The following is a 23,466-nucleotide window of genomic DNA, read 5'->3' as shown; positions in this document are numbered from 1 at the left end:
CATTGTTGTTGTTTTTTAATAGCTAAGTTTCCATTAATGCTATAATGTTGATCATTTCAAAAGTGATCTCAAATAGCTGATTATTCTAAGATGGCATACTCCACTAGTATTAGCGTTCCCCTTCTAGACCCATCTATTGTTTAGTTGAAAATTGAGCCTTGGGGGTTAGTTGGTCCCAAGCCTGAAGAGTGGCTAAGAACCATAGCCCAATAATACCACAAAGCCAGGCAGTAATTTTTTACAGAAGCCAACTGTCAGACTTTCTCCCACTCAGCCGCAGGTGGATTCATATCCCACCTAACCACTGTGCCACCAGGATTCTAAAGATCTTTCTAGAGATATTTATCAATAGTAAGTATTCTACAGCATTACTCTTCATGGCTGCAGAGTATATGACATTTGCATATACCATTAAAATGTCACCAAGTTCCTATGATGTTGTTGCTAGGTGCCAAGGAGCAGGCTCTGGCCCATAGCGACCCTATGCACAACAGAATGAAAAACTGCACAGTCCTATGCTCCACATCACACCTAAGACCGGTCACTGATGCAGCTTCTGTGCTGTTCTAGCCACTTGAGGGCCTTCCTCTTTTCCACTGGCCCTCCACTTTACCAAACATGATGTCCTTCCCCAGGGACTGCTCTCTCCGGACAACATGGCCAAAGTATGTTAAGATGAAGGATTGCCATCCTTGCCTCAAAGGAGAACTCCGATCTTACTTCTTCCAATACAGATCAATTTGTCCTTTTAGCAGTCCATAGTACTTTCAATATTCTTTGCCAGGATCACAATTCAAATGCATCAATTCTTCTAGTCTCCCTTATTCAATGCCCAACTTTCATATGTATGTGGAGAATGCCATGGCTTGGGGTCAAGTGCACCTTAGTCCTCAAAGTAACATCCCTGGTATTCAATACTGAACAGAGGTCTTATGCAGCAAACTTACCTAATGCAACTAGTCTTTTGATCTCCTGACTGCTGCTTCCATGAGCTGTGATTGATTGTGGATCGCAAGCAAGAAAATCCTTGACTTCAACCTTTCTCTGTTTCTCATGATGTTACTTACCTACAGATCAAATTGTGAGGATTTTGGTCTTCTCGAGATTGAGTTTTAATCCACATAGAAGGCTGAAATCCTTGATCTTCATCAGCAAGGGCTTCAAGTCTTCCTCTTTTAGCAAGCAAGGTTGTGTCATCTACATACCACAAGTTGTTAAAACGGCCTTTCTCCAATCCTGATGCCACACTCTTCTTCATATAAAGCAGCTTCTCTGCTGGTTTGCTCAGCATGTAGACTGAACAAGTATGGTGTGAGGATATAGCCCTGACGTACACATTTCCTGGCTTTAATACATGCAGTGTTCCCTGTTCTGCACGCACAACTGCTTCTTTATCCAGGTACTAGTTTGACATGAGCACAATGAAGTGTTCCAGAATTCCCATTCTTCTCAAGGTGATCCAGTTTATTACAGTCTACACAGTCAAATGCTTCTGTGTAGTCAATGAAACACAAGTAAACATCTTTCTAGAATTCTCTGCTTGAACTTAAGATCTATTTGTTATCAGCAATGATATCCCTTGTTCCACATTCTCTTCTGATTCTGACTTGAATTTCTGGCAATTCCCTGTCAATGTGCTGCTGTAACTGTTGCTAGATATGAGCTATCAGTGATATTCTATAGTTTGAGCATTCTGTTGGGTCAGCTTTCTTTGGAATGGGTAAAAATATGGATCTCTTCCAGTCAGTTGGCCAAGTACCCGTCTATCAAATTTCCTGGCATGGACGACTGAATGCTTCCAGTGCTTCTTCAGCTTTCTGAAACATTTCAATGGGTATTCTGTTAATTCCAGAAGCCTTGGTTTTGCCAAATGCATTCAGTGCAGTTTGAATTGCTTTCAGCACCCTTAGTCCTTGCTTATAGGCTACCTCCTGAAATGGTGGACTGTCAACCAGGTCTCTCGGTACAGAGATTCTTGCCATCTTCTCTTGATGCTTCCTGCATCATTCAATATGTTGACTAGAGAATCTTTCAAAATAGACATTCGTGGTTTTGATTTTTTTCTTGAGTTCTTTCTGTTTCAGACATGCTGAGCATATTCTTCCCTTTTGGTTTTCTAATTTTAGGTCTTTGCACATTTCATTACAATATTTAGCTTTGTCTTCTTATCTATCCTTTGAAATTAACCATTCATCTCCTTGACTTCGTCCTTTCTTCCATTTGCTTTAGTTAGTCTGCAATTAACAGCATGTTTCAGTTGCTTCCCAACCTCTAATTTGATCTTTTTCTTTCTTTCTTTCCTGTCTTTTAAATGACCTTTTGCCTTCTTAATGAATGACAGTCTTGATGTACTTCCACAGCTTATCAGGTCTTGTCATTAGTTTTCAATACATCAAATCTCTTATTGAGATGGTCTCCAAATTCAGATGGGGTAGACTTGAAGTTTGATGCGTCCAGCATCAAAGCAACGTACAAGCTACCATAGTAGGGCAAGCTGACAGACAAGTGATGAAAATTCATATTACAGTAAAGTTGTAAAACTACACTGTTCCATGAAATAGCTGTTAAATCTCATATAGCTATTTAAATTAAAATAAAATTTTAAATGTAGTTCTTAACTATATTGCATATGTTCAGAAGTCACCTGTGGCTAGTGACTACCATATTAAGATAAACAACACATCTAACACATATTGTCACCACAGGCAACACAGTTTTAAAATGTTCCCAATTTATACTGTTTCAGAATGTTCTAAAATTATCTCGATTAAATGTAACTCAAGTTACTGCAAATAAGCTTGTATTGATAGCTCTGATAATTTCTTTGGAATAAGTTCTTAATAATAGTGTCTAATGTTTGAACACCGCACTGATTTGATTAAGGTTGAGGCAAAGTAGGGCTAGAGAGACAAAGTTTTCTGATCATAAATCTATGAGAGTATTACCAATATGGTAGTGTGTGCTATCCCTAGTGCAGAAGCAGCAATCTATACCATTGTTCTTCATAAATACTACTTTTGGGGGTTAAATATTAAAATAATTTGTTTGCTGCCAATTTGCAATATTTTTAAGAATTAACTTTTGTTAGCACACATTTCTGTGATCATCTTGTCTTTTGATCTTATAATAGCCCTTGAACTAGAAAATTAAAATGTTTTCTAAATATGTTCAGATATATTTCCTAAATTAATTTTTCTGTTAATTCTGTTGCTGGTAGGCTATGACATATGTGAAGGTTAGCATTTACATACAATAAAAGTGGACACCTTTTTCTTTATGGTTTTTTCTTTATATGACCTAGGTATCCAATCATATTCTAGTTTTTTAATGGTTTCACTATAGGCATTTAAATAGTTAATACGATTTAGATTATATTATAGCGTACATCAAAAGGAAGAAACTGAACATAATTTTCCCCCAAATGTCACATTCCCAAATCTTAATGTAACTCTAAAAAGAGGATTATAATAAAATTCACCATAAATTAATGAGCAGACCTCTAATCTACTCTTATCTGAAATAAGGAAAATGTATTTTATATTTTAAAAATGCTATTCTCAGCATTTTAGTTCTTCAAAATTATCATTTCTATTCAGTTTAGGCATTTGGCCTTCCTTATATTTTCTTTAAAATAAAGTGAAACAAAAAATAGAAAGAAAAAAATAAAGTGAAAAATAAGCTACATATAGAGAATTTCAGGATATTGGGGGAAAGTACATAACAAGAGACAAAAGATTGAACTCCTTTTCTAGATTCATGAGAAATATAAAACTATTGACAAATTTACTTTCCTTCCATAAAGGACAATTTCTTTGAGAGGAGCCCTAGTGAAAATTACATGGCAAAGATTTTATTACCTTTGGTATTCATTTTAGTCTCAAAAAGAACTCAACGATATTGTGTCTCTCACTGTTATCAGGTCCATGCCAACTCATAGCATCCCGATAAGACAGGGAAAAACCACCCCTCCAAGGCTGTAACATAGCTCTTCACGATAGAAAGCACCCTCTTTCTCCCATAGAGCAACTGGTGGTTTAGAACTGCTGACATTGTAGATTGTAGCCCAATGCATTGCCACTATGCCACTAGGAAGGCTCCCCAAAAGATGTACGACAGACAAAATCACAACTTCGTCTGAGTTAAACCAAATCAGGCCCTAATAATTTGGTTTTGTATCAAGTTGGCTGAGCCATTATTCTCAATAGTGTGGCAGATTGTCTCCCCCATCATATAATCTAACATAATATAATCAACTCCGTGATGAGATCTGCCATGAAGAGCAGATGGGAGGATTAGGGTGGAGTGTAACCCGTTACTCAGTTAACTGCCAGAGTGATGTTTCTCTAGGGGTAAGGACTATTTCACTATGAGTAAACACAGCGGAAGGCTTTCTTCTGTTCTTGGTGATCTGAACCCTGCACCTGGCTCACTGACTCCACCTTGCTGAACATAAGTCATATTGCTTGCTGATCCTGGGAGCTATCAGAGCCTATGATCTGACCTGCCAACCTCAGATTCATCTGCCTCTGTATTCTTGAGCAGTGGCCTTTCTGCTTTGTCTTCCTGGTTCATCTTGTTAACTGATCTATCAATCCCAGTAGCTAAACAAGTCAGGAAAAGCCTCCACCATGACTGCTGCAACAGGTTGGGGTTGTATGCTTCTAAAATTGTGTGTCCACCACTTCCTTGATACATACATACAGACACACATACCTTAAGATCTCAGCCTAACATAAACTCCCCTCGGAGTTTCTGTTGAGTTGAACCCTTGATCTTGTGGTTAGCAGTCCAATAACCCAACAGCACCCACAGGGCACCTTTGTCTTAGCTGTAGTACACAAAATTCACTAAATTTTTTAAGGTCCATGGTTCTATATTAATATTTATTATTATTTTAATCATTAAATTCCTTAAAGAATACATTCTATAATGCTCTAAGAAGAAAACACACTCTTTCACAAACAAAACACTTTCTCCTGCGACCATGGAAATAGATTCTACCACCATCTCATATAACACGTCTCTACTATTCTAACAACCTTTAAGTGTCTCTGCTTCCTCCGGTAGCCTGAGAGCTCTCTTAATGCAGACCAAGACCTATATACTCTTCACTCCTCTCTAGTCTCACCTGAGAACTTGGCACAGAGCCTGGTAAATAATGGACATGCTGATACTTTATTCTAAAATGAATGACTGAATGAATGAACCTAGGTTGTTCCAGAGCGAATGACCCTTTTCTAGACATGTAACATATCATTTCTTCTTCATCAGGTCTATAAATACCTATTTCAGACAATGCTTTTACTTACATGATGATATGACTTGTTAATAGGAATTTAAAGTACTACCCTTCTCAAATGTCACTATAGTTTTCCAAAGTACTGACATATACATGAACTAGCACACTCCTGTCTACCAGGTTTGATCACTGTTTACATTTTACAATAGGTAAAACTGAAGCGTCAGGAGACCATAAATTTCCCAAAGGTCACAGCATCAGAACAGATCACAGAATCAGACACACATCTAACTCCACATCTCATGTAATTTTCACTACACCAAGCAATTTCAGACAAACAATCCTTGAACAAATCATTAGTGGTGTTAAGATATACTTACACTGGCCCCAGCGCCCTGTTCTTGGGTTCAAGTAATTTGGATAAAGACCATTTGGACGATCCATTTTCTGAAGAAGTTTTCTAATGTGCATGACCTAAACAAAATAAATTAAGAAAACAAAACTATATGTTACAAACTCTTGTTATTACTCAAGGTTTTTGTTTTTCTTTACTCATAACCTATAGCTCCCTAATTTTTCAGATGGTGGTAGAGAAAAAGGTTTTACTTTTTAAGTGATTCAAGTTGCACTCTTTGTTTCTTTGATGGCCGTTGATAAGCTTTTGATTTTTACTAAATGTATTGTTACTGTTTATTCAGTTAAAGGAAGACAAATTCTGTGATCTGGCTCAATTCTGCTGTCTTTACAAGAACAACCTAATTTGTTTTATTTTTAATAAAATGGCATACAAAGAAAATAGGCATTCTACTCCTATTCTAATTTAACAACTATAATATAGTAATATAGTAACACATTTGATACTGTTCACATGTAATACAAATTTTATGTTCACCACTATCTTGACTTTGTTAAAATCCAAGATTTTCTAAATGACATATTCTCTTGTTCTGCTTGTTTTGTGTTTTAAAAAAGTAGTACCCTACTCTTAATTGATTAATACATCATAACTTATTTTCAGTTCTCTATTCTATTATATAAATGAAAACAAACATTCATATGTAATCTAAATATTCCTAACAAAAATAGTAATAAATTCTAACATCATATATACTTTAAACATTACCATGTAACAGTTTTCATATCTGATTTTAAAATCCTTTCTATATCCAAGGGGCTTAAGTGTTGCTTTTATGCTCTCTCTTCTAAAAATGTCAGAAGTTTTACCTTTTACATTTAAGCTTTTCATGCTTCTGAAGTTACCTGTTGGTGTCTACAATGATATCCTTGTCATAACAAGTTTACACAGATATGTATCTGTTTATGGGCTAGTTTGTTCACCAGTCTGTTTTTCTCTGTGTACCAACAACCCTCTGTCCGTGGTGATAAGCGGGTAGCACAAATGTGCCCATCCTGTTTTTCGTCAGGAATTTCTCCTGCGTTTCTTATCTATATAAATTCTACAAGTGTCTTGTCAAATTCTATTTTATAAAAAGCCACTGAGAATTTGATTGGCACTGAAGTGATGTTACAGATCACTTTGGGGGTGACTGAAATTTTCTGACACTTTTTACCTATACATGAACGCAATACATCTGTATTGATCCTCTTTAGCTTAGTGAAGTTTTGTTTTTAACATCTTTTGTTAGATTTATTTATAGGAACTTCATACACTATAAGGTATCTTTTTGAAAACTAACATATATATGTATATACACACACACACACATATATATGTGTGTGTGTATATATATATATATATATTTGCCTTTTTCTATCCAGCAAAACAAAATGCTACCAGTTTTTAATATGAGGAAACTTTAAAAAATTCATGGAAAAATGGAATTAGAACTTAAAGGAATTTTTCCACAAACTTTTAAAAGCCCCCTCATATTTATATTTACTCATAAAGAAACTATATTATTTCTAGTGATGTATATAATTTATTTCAAATAATCATCAAATATATTGATATTGTTATGTTCTTACCTACTTTCCAATTCTAAAAATTGTGTTCATTGTTTTTCCCCTTGCCTCGCCCTGCTAGCAAGAAAAACTCACTTACTGCAGTGCTTACAGAAATAACAAGAGAAGTTTAAAAAGACAGTTTCAAATTTATCAAGTACTTTCAATATGTTCTCAATTGAAAGGACATTCTTTGGATTAACATACTTCTGAAAAGGTAAACAACTGCTAAGTATTAATTAATGCTTAGAAATTAATTTTGGTAATATTTAAAAGACATTTTATGGACAAAGAATAGAAGACTAGAAAACTAACCTTTTTGAAGTACACCGGGTCCCCTGTCAAGTAGCTGAGATGGACAAACTCCATGTGCAGGGTACCAAATTCTGCCAGAATGCTGCTACCTGCAGATGCCCAGCCCCAGTTTCTTCCTACTCCACTGAACAGAACAGTGAGAAAATAAGTAAATAAATGACAGGATTGGAAAAAGATCAAAACATTTTTAAGGCAAGAGTAACTTTTAAATAACTCTTAGAAAGTGTAATGTCAAATCAATAATTAGGTGGCACAGGAGGTTACTCAGCAGTTTAACACCACCAGCTGCCCCGTGAAAGAAAGGTACAGTTTCCAGTTTCAGAAACCCACTGGACAGATCACTATGAGTTCTCAGGATGCACTTGATGGCAGGGAGTTTTGAACAAACAATTTACTTTTTTCTCAATTCTTATTTTATTTAAAAAATGCTTTAGCTAGGTTAATACATTTACATAAAAATAATAACAACCATTCCTAAGGCACCTTACATACAACCAAAAACCTCCTGGGATTGACTTTTTGGTTGGAGGTTTAGGGTCAAGGTTTCACAGCACAACCCAGGTAATTGGCCTAACAATAGGTTTATTGCTTTTGTTCTACCTCCTAGATGGAAGTATAATTCCTGCGTTTTAAAAGCATGCAAGTAGCCATCCAAGGCACAACAACTGATCTCTATTTGCCTATGGCAGCGGTTCTTAACCTGTGGGATGCGACCCCTTGGGGGGGGGGGTCGAACAACCCTTTCGCAGGAGTTGCCCCATTCATAACAATAGCAAAATTACAGTTATGAACTAACAACAAAGCAATTTTATGGTTTGGGGGTCACCACAACATGAGAAACTGTATCAAAGGGTCGTGGCATTAGGAAGGTTGAGAACCACTGACCTAGGGCAATGAAGGATGAATGAGAGTTAGGAATAGGAGGAGTATATAAAATGTGTGGCTAATTGTCTCCTTTGTATGAGACCAGAAGAACTAGAGGGTGCCTAGCCACCATTACTGAACATTGTGATCAAAGACTCTATAGAAGAATCTAATGGAGAATGCTGAACAGAAATTCAAATCCCATAGAGACTAGACTTTTTAGAGCCCAAGGAGCTGGATATAAAACCCAGAATCTATTCCCTAAGATAATCTTATTAAATTAACGTTATCCTCTAAAGAAGAGGGGTTCTCAACAATGGAAAGTCTGGGGGGTTACCAAAATTCCTCTACTTTTAAGCAAAGATTCATAATGACCACACAACATTAAATCCTCTTGGTTTGTGCATTCTTTAAGTCAGAAGCCATGTTTGTTTTGTTAATTATATATACTCTTAATGTTTTCATTATTATTAAATACTTCTATTGGGGGCTCTTACATCTCTTAATATAATCCATACATTCATCCATTGTATTCTTAACTCTTACTGTGGCCACTGGATGGACTTTTACCAAACAAAAGTTTGATTGCTAAGTTGTTGTATGATTCTAACACAAAGAGAGGGGGGGGCAATGATGGCACTGTGGGAGTAAGACATTAATCCACCCAGAAGGAGGGTATCGTTTATGTCTTCACAGAAATGGGAGCATGAGTGCAGACCCCAACACAGTGCACCAAACCTTGAGGGAAATGTAACCATATGGAACAACTTATGAGCAGAGAGGCCTCCTTGGCTGGGCCCAATCAGAGCAAAACTAACCACCCCTCCTAGAAAGTGCTACAGAGGACAACACTAAACCTGTAGGTTGGAGATAGGGGTGGCCTACCATGTCCATACAAAAGCAAACCATGAAGGAAAAAGGGCAAGGGACTAGACCCCATACTGGGACAGCAAGCCCTGAGGAGAACATTCCTGCACAGAGCTGCTAATGCACAGAGAGGGCCTATTGTAGGGCCAACAACAACTGGAGACATGATGTCGCCTCGCCAGAGCATACCATGTCAGAGCACAATACTGGGGACACATGGCAGGAAGTGTGTCTGATCTGACCACCTCCACAGTGGGGCAAACCAAGAAAGGGATAGACCACCAACAGGAGCAACGCCAAGCCACAAAAACCCTGAGAAGCCGCAAAAATAGACTTCAGGCTAGGAGGGGCAGTTTCCAGAACCCCCAACCCAGGACTGGTGGGGAGCTAGTCATAAAGGTGAGCAGACAGACCTGGAATTACATATGCTTTTTTAGATGTTTTGTTTTTCTGTTACTTTTTTTCCTTCTTTCTTTTTATTCTATATTTTTTCTTTTTGCTTCTATTATTGCTGTTTTGCCTACCAATATAAGATAGTCATGGGAAGCAAGTCCAGGGAGAAAGCAACGGGAGTGATGGTTCTGGAGGGACCTGGGGGTTGAAGGAGGTGGGGGAAAAGAGTGGTGAGCAAATGCCATAGACAGGGGAACAACTAGGGAATTAAAAGCAACACCTAGGAGGACATAGAGATTCCTGTGGTAGTGGAGCAACAGCAATCTAGGTGAGAGGAATTCCTAAGAGGCAGAAGAAGGGAGAGTGTGATGGTGGAGCAGGAGGAAGGGAAAGGGAGGAAAGGTCTAGGGAGAAAAGCTATGGATACAGGTACAAAAATAGGTGTGTACTTATGTAAATATATTAATTCATAAAAAGAGGTATTCCCTAAGGTGCTTATATTTATATGGCAAAACACTGAGGAAGTAGACAGACTTTGGGCCTCTGCTCAAGCCATCCCTCAACGCAAGAACACTTTGTTCTAACAACCTGGCATTCTGTGATGCTCACCCTCCTGACACATTCACTGACATAATGGGTGCATGAGCAAATGTGGTGAAGAAAGCTGATGGTGCTCGGATATCAAAAGATATAGTGTCTGTGGTCTTAAAGGCTTGATGTTAAACAAGCAATCATCTAGCAGAGAAGCAACAAGCCCACATGGAAGAAGTACATCAGCCTATGCCATCGTGAGGTGCCAACGGAATCAGATAACAGGCACCAGGTGACCCAAAACAAACAAAAATTCTGTTGAAAATGAGGGTGACCAGAGCAGAGACCCCAAATTCATCTGTAGACAATGGGACATCCCCTCACAGAAGATTCACAAGGAAGGGATGAGTCAACCAGAGCACACTATAGCACCGATAAAACACAATATTCCTCCTCGCCCCCTACTATCATGACTCTAATCCTGCCTTTCAGTTCTGACTAGACAAGAGCACGTATACCGGTACTGCTAAGAGCTCACAACACAAGGAATCCATGTCAGAGAAATCCCTCAGCAAAAGAATTGGGAATAGCAATACCAAGAGAGTAGGGAGAAGCGAGGGGAGGAAGAGAAAACCAATTGCAATGCTCCAGGCATAATCCCCTCCCCGCTCCCCTGGGGAATGAACAACAGAAACGTGGGTGAAGGGAGACAATGGTCAGTGCAAGACATGGAAACAACAATAACTTGTAAGTTATCAAGGAGTCACCAGGGTGGGAGGGAGGGAAAAAAGAGAAGCTGATACCAAGGGCTCAAATAGCAAGTAAATGTTTAGAAAATGATGATGGGAACATATGTACAAATGTGCTTGAAATAAATGATGTATGGAATGTTATAAGAGCTGTAAGAGCCCCCAGTAAAATGATTTAAAAACAAAGCAAAACAACAATCATGGCAGATTACTTACCATGAACAGTCCTTTAACAACCATAATATAACTCTTGCTATTAGGTGACATTGGGTGGGTTCTGACTCATGGCTGGTCTATGCACAATACAACAAAACATTGGGATCACCCTCACAATTGTTGCTATGTCTGATCCCATTGTCATAGTCACTGTGTCAATCTGCCTCCTTGAGGGTCATCCTCTTTTCTGTGAATTTTCCCAAGCATGATATCCTTCTCATAAAGTGGTCTATGCTGATAAAATGACCAATGAACAAAAACAAAGTTTTTCCATCATAGCTTCTAAGGAGCATTCTGGGTCTAACACTGTTCATCATTTTGGCAGTCCATGTATAGTTTATTTTCTTTACCAAGTAGTCCTCCAACACCATAATTTCAATGCTGCAATAATTCTTCACTTCTTCCAGTTTTTCTATGCATAAAATGCCATGGAAAAGACCATGGATTTTGGCTCAGGGTCACCTTAGTCTTCAAAGTGCCATCTTTACTCTCAAATATTTTGTGTAGCACATTGGCCCGATCGAATGCACAACTTGATTTCTTAACTGCTGCTTCCATAACCACTGATGTGGATAAAGATTAAGTTGAATCTTTTCTCCATTTTTCAGGATGCTGTCTATTGGTTCAGTTATGAGGATTTTTGTTTTTGTTCAATTGAGTAATCCATAAATCCATAAAGCAACCACTCTTTGATTTCTCATAAACTGGATTATCTATCACATGATAGAATTTTGAAAGACCAATGACTTTTTATTGCAATTACCCTTTTTTAACAACATAAATGGCAGCTGTAAACATAAACCTAATCAGATATAATACACAGAAAACAACACGATTATATGTGTGAGACGACATATACTAGAGAAGATCAGTATTAGCAGCCAAAACAAACCCGGGGTACAAAAGTGGAACAGAGCATCAAATGCTCATATGTAAGTTCAGGTTGAAGGTGAAGAAAAATATTCAAACAAATACCTATGAGCCAAAATATGACCTAAGTATATTCTACTTGAATTTAAAAGCAGAGATGGTAATATTTTCTCTCCTGCACTCTATATAGGCTATCAAGAGAGACTAGAGATTATCAAGAGGCCGCAAAAAGACACCATACTTGGTAAAACAGAAGGGCAGAAAACAAAGGAAGATTCTCAGTATGAGACTGAAACAAAAGGTCTGATCATGACGACAATCGTGAGGATAGCACGGGTCCCGGCTGTGCTGTGCTCTGTTGTACATAGCGATGCTGTGAGTTAACGCTGACTCTGTGGCATCTAACATAAACCTGAATTTAGAGAACATAAAAATGTAAAAGACAAGATTGCAGGATCCCCCTCACCCCCAGGATATTGCCCAAAGACAACCTTGAAATAAGCCAAGAGGAGGGAAAAAGAAAAGAATAAGGGTTAAACAAAGAAAAGAAACATTCTGTAGGAGTTACTAGGGAGGGACGGGAAAAAGGGAGAAGCGCGATCTAAAAAGCAATGCACAACATAAGGGAAGTTAGCAGAGTGTGACCAAACACAAAGAACAAAACCGAGACACAGGAATGTGTGTATGTATACGCATGTATGTATGCTCGTAAGTGAGAGAGTTAACTCACATGTAGGTATGGCTGGAGATAGTTCTACATACATAATTTAAAACGCTGCACTTCTACTCATGAACATAAAGGGCACAGCTATAGAAACTACTTATATATCAAGACTGAACCCCTGGACTTGAAAGTCAAGAACCACACTCTCAAGTCACACCAATTAGGGAAATACCGCTCATAAAGCTACTGTGCCACATCCTACTGTAGTGAGTGGTGTGCAGGGTCTTAAAAGCCTGCAGACGGCCGTCAAAGAAGCAACAACTGCTCTTCCCAGCAGAAACACAACAGAGTTAAGAAGTATGGAAAAAGGCAGGGACTGAAAGGGTCACATGAGAACCCAAGACCAGAAGAACTAGATGGTGCCAGTTACAACTAACAAGCATTCTGACCAAGACTACAACAGCAACTGTAGAACAAAATTCAAAGACTGGAAACAGCAGACTTAATGGTCAGAGGAAACTAGAGCAACCACCATAACTACTGTGCTAAAAACAAAAAACAAACAACAACAAAAAAACCTTCTAATTTGAAACTGAACACACTGTTAGAGGCCATCTCCCAGGCAAAGCGCAGACAGAATTATAAGGCAAACAACATGACATATGTGCTCCCCAGAACAATCAACTATATGAAACCAAAGAGAAACATTTGCCTAAAGCCAAAGAAGAGAAGACAGGGAGCAACAGGGAAATTGGATAATGGAACCTAGGGAGGAAACAGGAAGAGTGCGGCTGCATTGTGGGGATTAAAACCAATGTCCTGGAGCATTTATGCGTGAATAGTTAATTGGGAAAACTAGTTTGCAGGACAAGCTTCCGTCTACAGCACAACAAATTTTATTTTTATTAAGTTCAGTTAGCACAAAGGGCTTGAGACATACACAATGAACAGTGCAGATCCTCCTGTCTGAAACCTTTTCTGAGAGAAGAAAACCAAAGATGCATGGAAACAATTAGTCAAAAGGCCCAGTGGACCCTTCAGACATCAGCCTCCACTACTTTGAGACCAAAACAAAGAGATGGTTCTTGGCTACCTCTACTGACTGCTCTGGAGGAGATCACATTATTAGGTCTTAAATTAAGTGGAGGGGAAATACAGAACAAAACTCAAAATCAGAAAAAGATGAGGTCACCCAGAGACTACTTTTTGTCTGTCAGAACCCTGGAGCTAGACTCTGTTCTTTAAGTCACCCTCCAGGCCGGCATGGAATTTAAATAAGACATGTATATAAAGTGAGCAAGAGTGAGATCAGCACTCTTTAGAACAATCAGCTAACAGAGAGAAATTGGCTGAGTAGTCTTACATTGTAGGGATTGCAATCACTGATATGAAACAAAATATGTATGAATTATTGAATGGAAAACTGATTTACTCTGCCGATCATGGCACAATTCACAATAAAAAAATTTAAGAAGGGAGATAATCTGTTCATTGACTAGGGTTGTGAATTGTCTTGCCTTAAGACAGAGTACATTAAAAAGTGGGTTATCTCCATTCCCACCCTAATCAACTCACAGATGAGCAATCTCGCTTAGGGGCTCAGGGCTTACCTGGGTGTGTTCTTAATAAAGATTACTGTACTGCAGGTCACATAGTCATATGCTATGCCCCCAAAGGCTAAGAGAATCTCCTAACCCAAAACTGTAAGCTCCTCTGCCTTACCTAACACACCTGTCCCAATCATGGCTCCGATCCTGCTCCTGGAATCCCATCGATAGCTAAGTTAAATTGATCTGCCACCAACAATGTTTAAGTGAGTCTTCTTTGACCTATTAAAAGCTGTGGTACACAGCAAAGCCTTGGACACCATTCTAAACTCATGCTGATGGTCTCCCTCATCCAAATGTAAGTCACTGTAGTTGTCCTATCTTTGCTCCATTTAAGTCTTAATAAGTGTTCTCGTTTTTTTTTTTTTAAAAGAAAAAACTTGTGGGTCCCAAGACTATGGTCCTTAGTCAACCCCCTTCAAACCTGGAACCAAACTAACTCCTGAATTAGAATAATCGACAGCATTTACTGACAGACACATTCAGTGGGGGAAGAAAAAATTGAAACAGGGAAAAGGCAGGGTGAGTGATAGTACATTGAAGGGGGTTTCAAAGTGAAAGTTGCGACAAAATATATATAAATTGTTGAATGTCAAACATTCAACACAAAATAAAAAATGATCAGGTAACCATCTAATTCACAATAAAAAGTTTGTTTGTTTTTTTAAATATAGAGATAGGGAAAGGCTTTTATGGTTTTTGTTTTAAAAGGTCCCTGGATGCATAGAGGATCTATAGCACTGTAGGAGAGATCAGCTTCCCTAAATTTAATGACCAACCTAACTCCGTGGCCAATGGGGTTTCTCCAAATGCAACATATAAATTAAAAGCAAAATTCATGAACACCTCAAGAGAGAAACAAGCAGCAAAACTAACTTCAAAACATTTGTGGAAAAACTCCATTATCTTTATTTCCTACTTTTCCATGAACTTTCTGAAGCCCCTTGGGTGTGTGTCTCTGTGTGCTACCTCCTACTACAGAAGACAAATGAGAACAGAGAATATTAATATTGAAGAATGATGCTACACTGTTAACATGGGTTAGCTTTTAGGCAGCAGATTGAAGGAAGCCCTATGTGGGGGGTAGCAAGTACACCAAAGGCAAAGCTAAAAATCAGGTAAATAATTACATTTATGATATATGAACTTAAGTATAATTATTTATTTGTTTGAGCCTATTAAAAAAAACTAAATGAAAATTAAATCTATAAAATGCTGAGGACACAACACTTAAAAACCTTTCCACTTTCATCTCAATCTCCATCTGATGTTTTATAGACTGATTGTTCAGTTCTTTTTCTCTATTTAGATCAAACAAACAAAACTGTCCTCCAGTAAAAATTAAGTTTTAATTATATGTACTATGTCTCATTATCTTACAATGCACAGGTTTGTGCCTATCACTTGGCCATGTGCTTTTGGGCGGGTGCTATGGAACTCCAGCTGGCTGTTTCTCTCTGATGGTGGGCACTGACATCACATGCAATATATGAAGTAGAAGAATAACAAATGAAGACTTACTATTCAGACCAACTCTATAAAGCTGATTATTAAAAGGACAAAACTAAAATACTTTTTGTTCAAATAAAGTTACCATGATTCCAGAAGAAAAGGAGAAAAAGAAAAAACTCTTAACTTTTACTGAAAGGATCTAGCTACAAGGAGAGTAAGAGTTAAATTATCGCATACTTTCCAAGCATGAACATATTTTGACAAAATGAGCAGCAAAAATTTCAGTCAGCATAAATTATTGAAATGCAAGCTAAAACATATCAACGTTATTTAAATTTTAATTGCGTATCTTTAGATGGTTTCTGAAGTTGTCCGAAGAAAATGCTTTATTTCTAAGTGAAAAATGCTTTCTATTAGAATGAAAAAGATTGCAAAGTATCATGTTTTAAAAGTTCTCTTTGAGCTTCAATAGTATAGGTACAACAATAAGCATCCCACAAGGGACACCATGCAGCATGTCTGCCTGAAGGACCAGGTGGCTGCATCGCTGCACTCCAACACAATAACGGTGAGGAGCCCAGGGCCGGGCAGTGTTCCCTTCTATTGGACTCAGGGTCCCTTCGAGTCAGAATGGGCTCCACTCCTAACAGCAACATGTCACTGATTCGATTTTCAGCAACAGAAAGCCTTGATGTTTAGGCGTGCTGTTTCTATTTCGATATGAAAGATAAGCAAGTAACATGTTAAAGCAGGGGTTCTCAATCTGTGGGTTGCAACCCCTTTGGGGATTGAACAACCCTTTCACAGGGCTTGCCCGATTCCTAACAGTAGCAAAATGACAGTTATGAAGTAGCAACGAAAATAATTTTATGGTTGGGGGTCACCACAACATGAACTGTATTAAGGGGCTGCAGCATTAGGAGGGTTGGGAATCACTGCGTTAAAGAGAAAAGACCCCCAGAAAAGACAATACTTTGAACTCATTAGAGCACTAAAGGGAAATAAGCAGATAAAACTGTATAACCACACAGTTTACCAAGAAAAATCTAGGCTTAAAGAAACAGGTGATGGAAACTGGAACGAAGCTAAGAAAGGCAAATTGTTCAGAGTATGCATTTTCAGAGAAAATTCAGAAAACATTCTATAGAAACATGTTTTCACATAGATGCAGAAAAAAACAAGTTAAGTCTTTAAAAGAATGCTGGAGGTATTAGAAAATTCTAAAGATAAAATGGTCAAAAATTGGTTAATCTAATTCTTCTAGAATAGGAATACCCATATAAAATGCAGTTTACCTTTTCAGATTTACCATTGCCCAGGGAATCCCCGTAGGTGTGTTAAAGGCAGGAAGAAGTTTCTCAGCCAACTGCACTGCTTTGATCTTGAAAATCTAGATAAAACATGAATACTCATAGTCATCAATAAGCATTTGCTGATGTCTAGTAGAAGCATATACATTGGGGGAAAAGAAGAAAATATAAACTCTTTGTTACCACAGAGCATAGAGTAATCAGTATTTGTATATCGGATACCGAGTAAAACTATTCAAGGTACAAAGGCATGCAACTACAATTTAATTAAAAGTGAAGAACATAGTTTGGTTTTGACATTATCATTATTTTCATCTGGAAAGAAACCAAAGAGGAAACATTAGCCTATCTCATTTTCAGCCTAGGGATGCAAAACTTGGTCCAATTATTAAAAAGAAAGCGATGTAACCTAACTTACATAAATGCTCTGGATTATAACCATGTATATATGCAACTATTTTTCGTCAAGCTTTAGTATTCTAAGAAGGAAAGAACACATGAATGTTCACTTTCCAAGGTCACGTTAAATGTTATGAATGCTTTGCCTCTCCGTCCCTCCTTTGATGCTTTGTTGGTAGCCCGAATAGGAAAACGGTTCAAGATCCATGGCTTCCGAACAGATCTTTTAAATCATACTGTTCTCAAGATATATATATATATATATATATATATATATATATATATATATATATATATATATATATATATACAGAGAGGTCTGCGCATGCCACTTGGAAGACCACTGATTCAGAGACTCCACACTAAAATTGGATCGTAATGTTCAACTACGTCTGTGATAGGTTCTAAGTCACCTTTCTGGGCCAAGATTCTCTAATGATATGATCTAATGCAATGTGGTCAGCTCTATAATGAATCTTCTGGGAAAAAGCTCCCCAAGCCGAGTACCATCCTCAATCTTGTCAAGCTTGGACGCAAGAGGTTTCATTAAGGCTGTGGCCTGCTCTTAGAATAGAGTGACACTGTGCAGAAGTAGATCCTACATCACTGACTCGTTACATTGCCTGCTAATCCCAGGAGCCATCAGAGGGCTGCTGACCTTGGATTCGCTCAGTTCTACATCCACCAGCCTGTGCTCTTCCTGCTTCATCTTCATCAGCTCCTGCAGCCACAGGAGTCTGGAGAAGCCCGCGGCTATCATCAGACCTATAGACTTGAACTGGACTAGATTTACCTACTTGTACAACTGTGGACATTTCTTGATATAAATCTTTCTATATACATATCTATACAAGAGTCGCTGGCTTTGCTTCTTTACAAAACCTAGTTTAACATAAGACTCCAAGCCGATTCCCTCTAAAACTGATCCCAAGTTAGTTATTTAAGGTTCCCACCCACCTTTTAAAAATTAATTCAATAATTTTTATGAGGGACCCCTGGTGTAGTAGTTATGCACTGGGCTGCGATCCCACACTCAGCAGTTCAAAATCACTATTAGCACTGAAAGAGAAAGACTGGGCTTGGCTTTCAACTCACGTAAACAGACACAGACAGGTTACTATGAGTCAGCGTTGATTCTATGGCAGTGAGTTTGAGATTTAATTTTTAGTAAAACATTAATCTTCAAATTATGAGTAGTTGAACAAATGTTTCGGTTATGAAAAATGTTAAAAAGAGTATACCAACATCATTTCGGTCAGAACATTTTAAAAGAATATGTGTGCAATTTTAATGGAAAAAACAGAAACACTGATGTGGCAGTAAACTCCCTAACTAGAACATGAACCACTTAAAACCTTTAATCAGGTGTGCTTGTGCATCCATGAGCCTGTGGTCTTCCTGCTTGTGCGTCAACTCTAGCAGCCATGGGAGTGAGAGAAGCGTTCAGCTTTTACCTGACTCGTGGGCTAAGCCTGACTCAACGTACCCGCTTCTACAACTCCATGAGCATTCAGACAATGGATTATACAGAGCAGTTGAAGTCAGAGCAGAAGGGAAGATTAAAAAGGGAGGAGCTCTACCCAAGTAAACAAAACTTCACATTTCATTTTGGTGTCAAGGAGTTGCTTGCTCAGGCTTAACCAACTTGTAGTGTTTCTAATTTAAAGAAAGACTTTGAGTTTACCTTTAGATACTGTATATACTCAAGTATAAGCCGAGTTTTTCAGCACATTTTTAAAAAAACATTTTATTAGGGACTCATACAACTCTTATCACAATCCATACATATACTGACATCAACTGTATAAAGCACATCCATATATTCTTTTTGCCCTAATCATTTTCAAAGCATTAAAAGCAGTTTTTGTGGTAAAATTAGGTGCCAGAGCGGATATTTTGGTCAGCTTCTACTCGAGTATATTCGGTATTTATTTCACCTTTCAAGGCCTACTGAACTCAGTAGCTGTAGCAATACTGCCTTGTGTCTGGGGACCGCAGGACTGCCCTCCCATAATTATAATATTCTGAACTCCTCTCATGAAAGAGGAGTGAGCAATAATCAAAGCACTGTGAAGGCTCGAAACACTGTTAGGACAGTCAAAGTCTTTTCATCCTCCCTATCATCAACTACTTGGGTGCGAGTACTCATTATAGAATTGCAGGGAGTAGTTTCAAATTCTTTTCCAAGACAGTCAGTTTGTCATCATCCCAACATGGAAACTATAAGAAAGTTTCAAGGATCCAAGGTTGCAGTCTCATAAATGTTAGTAGGAGACACAAAACTACAGACATAACATTTAGTTAAAAACCAAAAATATAGTAAGCCTGATTTTGTCAATGGCATTTCTTTACCAGAAACCTTTATTACTTCATATAGTTTCAAGTTATTAGTGTCCTCTGATTTCAACCTGAAAAACTCCTGTTAGCATTTCGGGCAAAGCAGGTCTATGAGTAACAACATGTGCTAGTTCGGGTAGACTAGAGAAACAAATCCATTGACACTCCTATATGTGTGTGAGAGAGATTATATCAAATAGTAATTGTATATCAAGAAAACATCCCAGCCCAATCCAGATCAAATTCATAAATCCAATATTAACCCATAAGTCCGATACTAGTCCATAGATATCTCTTCAGACTCATGCAGCCACATGTAATGATATCAAATGCAGGAAGATCACAAGCCAGTGGTACAAAGCAGATTGTGGATCTAATTGTGTTGGAAGCATCCCAGCACTAGCACAGGCCTTCAGGTGGCTCTTTCAGCTCCCGGACTGTACCTTCTCACCAGGAAGGTGAAACAGAGATTGTGGCCCTCCTCCAGCTAGAAAAAGGAAATTCCCAGAAGCCTCAGGAGAGGGTCACACCCCACAACGAAGCATTAATCAGGCTGCGACCTGATTGACAGGCTAAACTCCACCCCTTCACTCTTAATATCCTCAAGTTGACACCAGATTATGTGACTACCACACTTCATGTGAAAGAGAATTTTTCAAGATACTGAATTCTTAGTAGACTTTTTTTTAAATTTCAGAATTGTAAATATTTTGCCCTAATGATTTCAACCTCCATGGTTTCAAAAAGTTAAATCAGCAATTATCCTTACTGAGTATCTCTGTATGTGACACCAGGGGAAAGAGGAAGCTGTCTGCTTTCATAAAGATCTGAAGTCACAAAAACGCAAAGGGGCAGTTCTTCTCTGTCCTATAGGGTTCTTTTGAGTTAGAATGGACTGACTCTCTAGAAGTTGAGTTTGCCTACATGACTATTTGTTTCTTGTTGCTCCTTACATACCTCCTTTTGTCTTGTATTTTTAAGTTTGATTATAATGTGTCTCAGTGTGGATAGTTTTTGTGTTTATCCTATTTGGAATTTGCTGAACATCTGTCCAATTCAGGAAGTGGCAGTCATTTATCCTTAAAAGTTCTTTCTGCTCTTTTGCCTCTTTCATGTTAACAAAAAACAAACCAACTGTCATCAAGTCAATTCTAACTCCCTAGACTCCTTTAGACCAGTAATATGATAGTGTATCTGCTGCACAGCGTTTCTAAGAAAGGAGGAGTAAAACCGTCTTTACTACAGACAACATGATTGCATGGAGAAAACTCTAAATAATTTACAAACTTTACTTAAGCTAGCAAAATAGTTAAGCACAGCAGGCTGTTTAGAGTCAGCAGTTCATAGCAACCAGCAGTTCCACGGAAAAATTATGTGACACTCAGCTTCCATAAAGATTGCAGCCTTAAGAACCTGAAGGAAAGTTCTACTCTAGCCTAAATGGTAGCTATGAGTCTAAACTAAGTTGACAGCAAAGGGGTTTGAGTTACATAAAGTTGCTTTTAAGGAGTCTTGGTGGAGCAGTGAGCTACCCAATGGGCTGCTAACAACAAGGTCAGCTGTTCAATTCTGCCTGGAACTCCATGAGAGAAAGAGGAAGCTTTCTACTCCAGTAAAGATTTAGTCTCGGAAACTCAAGGGGGCAGTTCTACTGTGAGTTGGAATTACAATGAGTTTGGGTTTGGATGGTGGTGGCAGTACTGTTTTTAATGTTGTTGTGCTGTTGAGTCAATTCTGATTTGTGGTGAACCTGCTGAACTATCCCATAGGATTTCCAAAGCTGTTATCTATTCAGAAGCAGACTGCCACATTTTTTCCCCCACTGAATAGTTGACGGGTTCAAATATTTGACCTTTCACTTAAGCATTTAACAACTAAGCTAACAGGGCATCATGAACTAGCCAATATGAGGTCTTTTTGTTTGTTTTATTGCAATGACTAGAGCTTTCAGTGCAATATTAAATGTAAATGGTGAACATGGACTTTATTTCTGACCCTTAGGAGGAAAAATTCATATTTTAATCATGGTGCAGTAGCTACATAATCTGTTGTCAACTTGAGACTATTAAGAGTGAAGGGGTGAAGTTTAGCCTGTCAATCAGGTCACAACTTAATGATCTCATTTGTAGCTGCTAAAGAGATAAATAGCTCGCTGGAGGTAGGACACACACTCACCCCCTGTGAGGTATTCCTGCTGACAAAACACTGGCGCTACACGAGAGCCCTGAAGCTAGAAGAGCCACATAGAGACCCACGCCAGCATTGAGATGCTTCCACTGCCACTGGATCCACAAGACTTTCCACCCACTGGCCTGTGATCTTCCTGCATTCGACTTCATTGCACGTGTTGCGTGAGTCTGAAGAGAAATTTATAGATTGGTATCAGACCTATGGGCTAATATCGGACTTATGGACTTGATCTGGACTGGGCTGTTTTCTCAATATACAATTACTCTTTTATATAAAATTCTTTCTTATACACATATGAGGGTCTCTGAATGTGTTTCTTTAGTCAATCCAGACTAACACAAATGGCCTTTCCTGTAGTTTTTAGATGACCTCAGGTCCTGTTGGGTAAGTTTTGTACTGTTGACACCAAGTTCAAACCCATCAGCTACTTCTCAGAAAACATAAGGTGGTCTATTCGCGTAATGATGTGTAGCTTTGAAAAATTCTATAGAGGGTTGCTATGAAATGGTAGTGGGTTGGGTTTACTAACGAGGGAAACATTTCCAAACTAGTAAAAATACCAAGACATTTCAATCACTAGTGGATATTAAACTCAATGTCACCATGGCTACTCCCACCACAGCTACCCTGCATATGGTTGCCAAGGCTTTGGTAAAGACTGACAGGGCAAACAGCCTCTTTACATTGAGTTGCAATCCATCTGAAGGCTGCAGTTCTTTTGTTGCTGTTGAGATTTAATACATACATCATTCCATATTTCAATCAAGTCAAGTAGAATTGTACAATTGCCACGATCAGTTTCTAGACATTCTTTTTCTACATAGATTCCTTGACATCGTCTCCCTTTAATCCCCCCTCCACCCTCCCCCTGTAACCCTCATTCTACTTGCTGTCCTATAGGCTCATCAATCCTTGGTTTCATATACCGAAAAATGGAAAAGTGTATTATACAACTTCAAGAGGATGACCTCCAATGGCATAACACCCCTGAGATACACCCTAATATGAACAGACAAAAATCAAACAAAACAACACAAACCAAAAATACAATGTTGTAAACCAGATCAGGTTCAGCCTGTATCCCAGGGGGGGATCTACTGACACAGTTTTAACTGTTCAGGTCAGATTTACGCCTTTGATCTTCTCTACTCCTGTCTACCAAGTTCTCTGTTTAGTGACCACTCTTCTCACATCCCTCAATTTTTAGACCAGGGAAGTTCTTGAACTTCATCAAAGTCCTCTTCACTTCCAGCAAGCAACGGTGTGTCACTTGCCTATCACAAGTTGTTAATGAGTCTCCCTATAATCTTGATGCAGCGTTCTTCTTCATACAGTCCGGTGTCTCTGATGATTTGCTCGGCACACAGGTTGAATAGGTATGGTGAGAAGACACAACCCTGGTGCACACCTTTCTTGACTGTAAGCCATGGCAGTATTCTTCTGTTCTGTTTGCACAACTGCCTCTTGATTTATGTACAGATTCCTCATGAGCACAACAAAG

The 23,466-nt window shown here is 38.4% G+C and overlaps 1 protein-coding gene across 2 annotated transcripts in view; it reads right to left on the bottom strand.

Annotated features, from left to right (window-relative positions):
* Positions 1–23,466, bottom strand: part of MAN1A2 (mannosidase alpha class 1A member 2) — a 170,558-nt gene that overhangs the window by 60,356 nt on the left and 86,736 nt on the right. For both annotated transcript variants that reach the window (XM_075559997.1, XM_075560000.1), the window contains 3 exons: positions 17,025–17,119; positions 7,517–7,640; positions 5,620–5,713 (listed from right to left, as the gene is read on the bottom strand). In XM_075559997.1, the coding sequence (XP_075416112.1) occupies positions 5,620–5,713; positions 7,517–7,640; positions 17,025–17,119 (313 nt within the window). The remainder of the gene's footprint in view (positions 1–5,619; positions 5,714–7,516; positions 7,641–17,024; positions 17,120–23,466) is intronic.

This window comes from Tenrec ecaudatus, chromosome 1 (assembly GCF_050624435.1).
Source record: "Tenrec ecaudatus isolate mTenEca1 chromosome 1, mTenEca1.hap1, whole genome shotgun sequence".
In the NCBI taxonomy this organism is placed as follows: Eukaryota; Metazoa; Chordata; class Mammalia; order Afrosoricida; family Tenrecidae; genus Tenrec; species Tenrec ecaudatus.
This window is presented reverse-complemented; position numbering and strand designations above follow the sequence as displayed.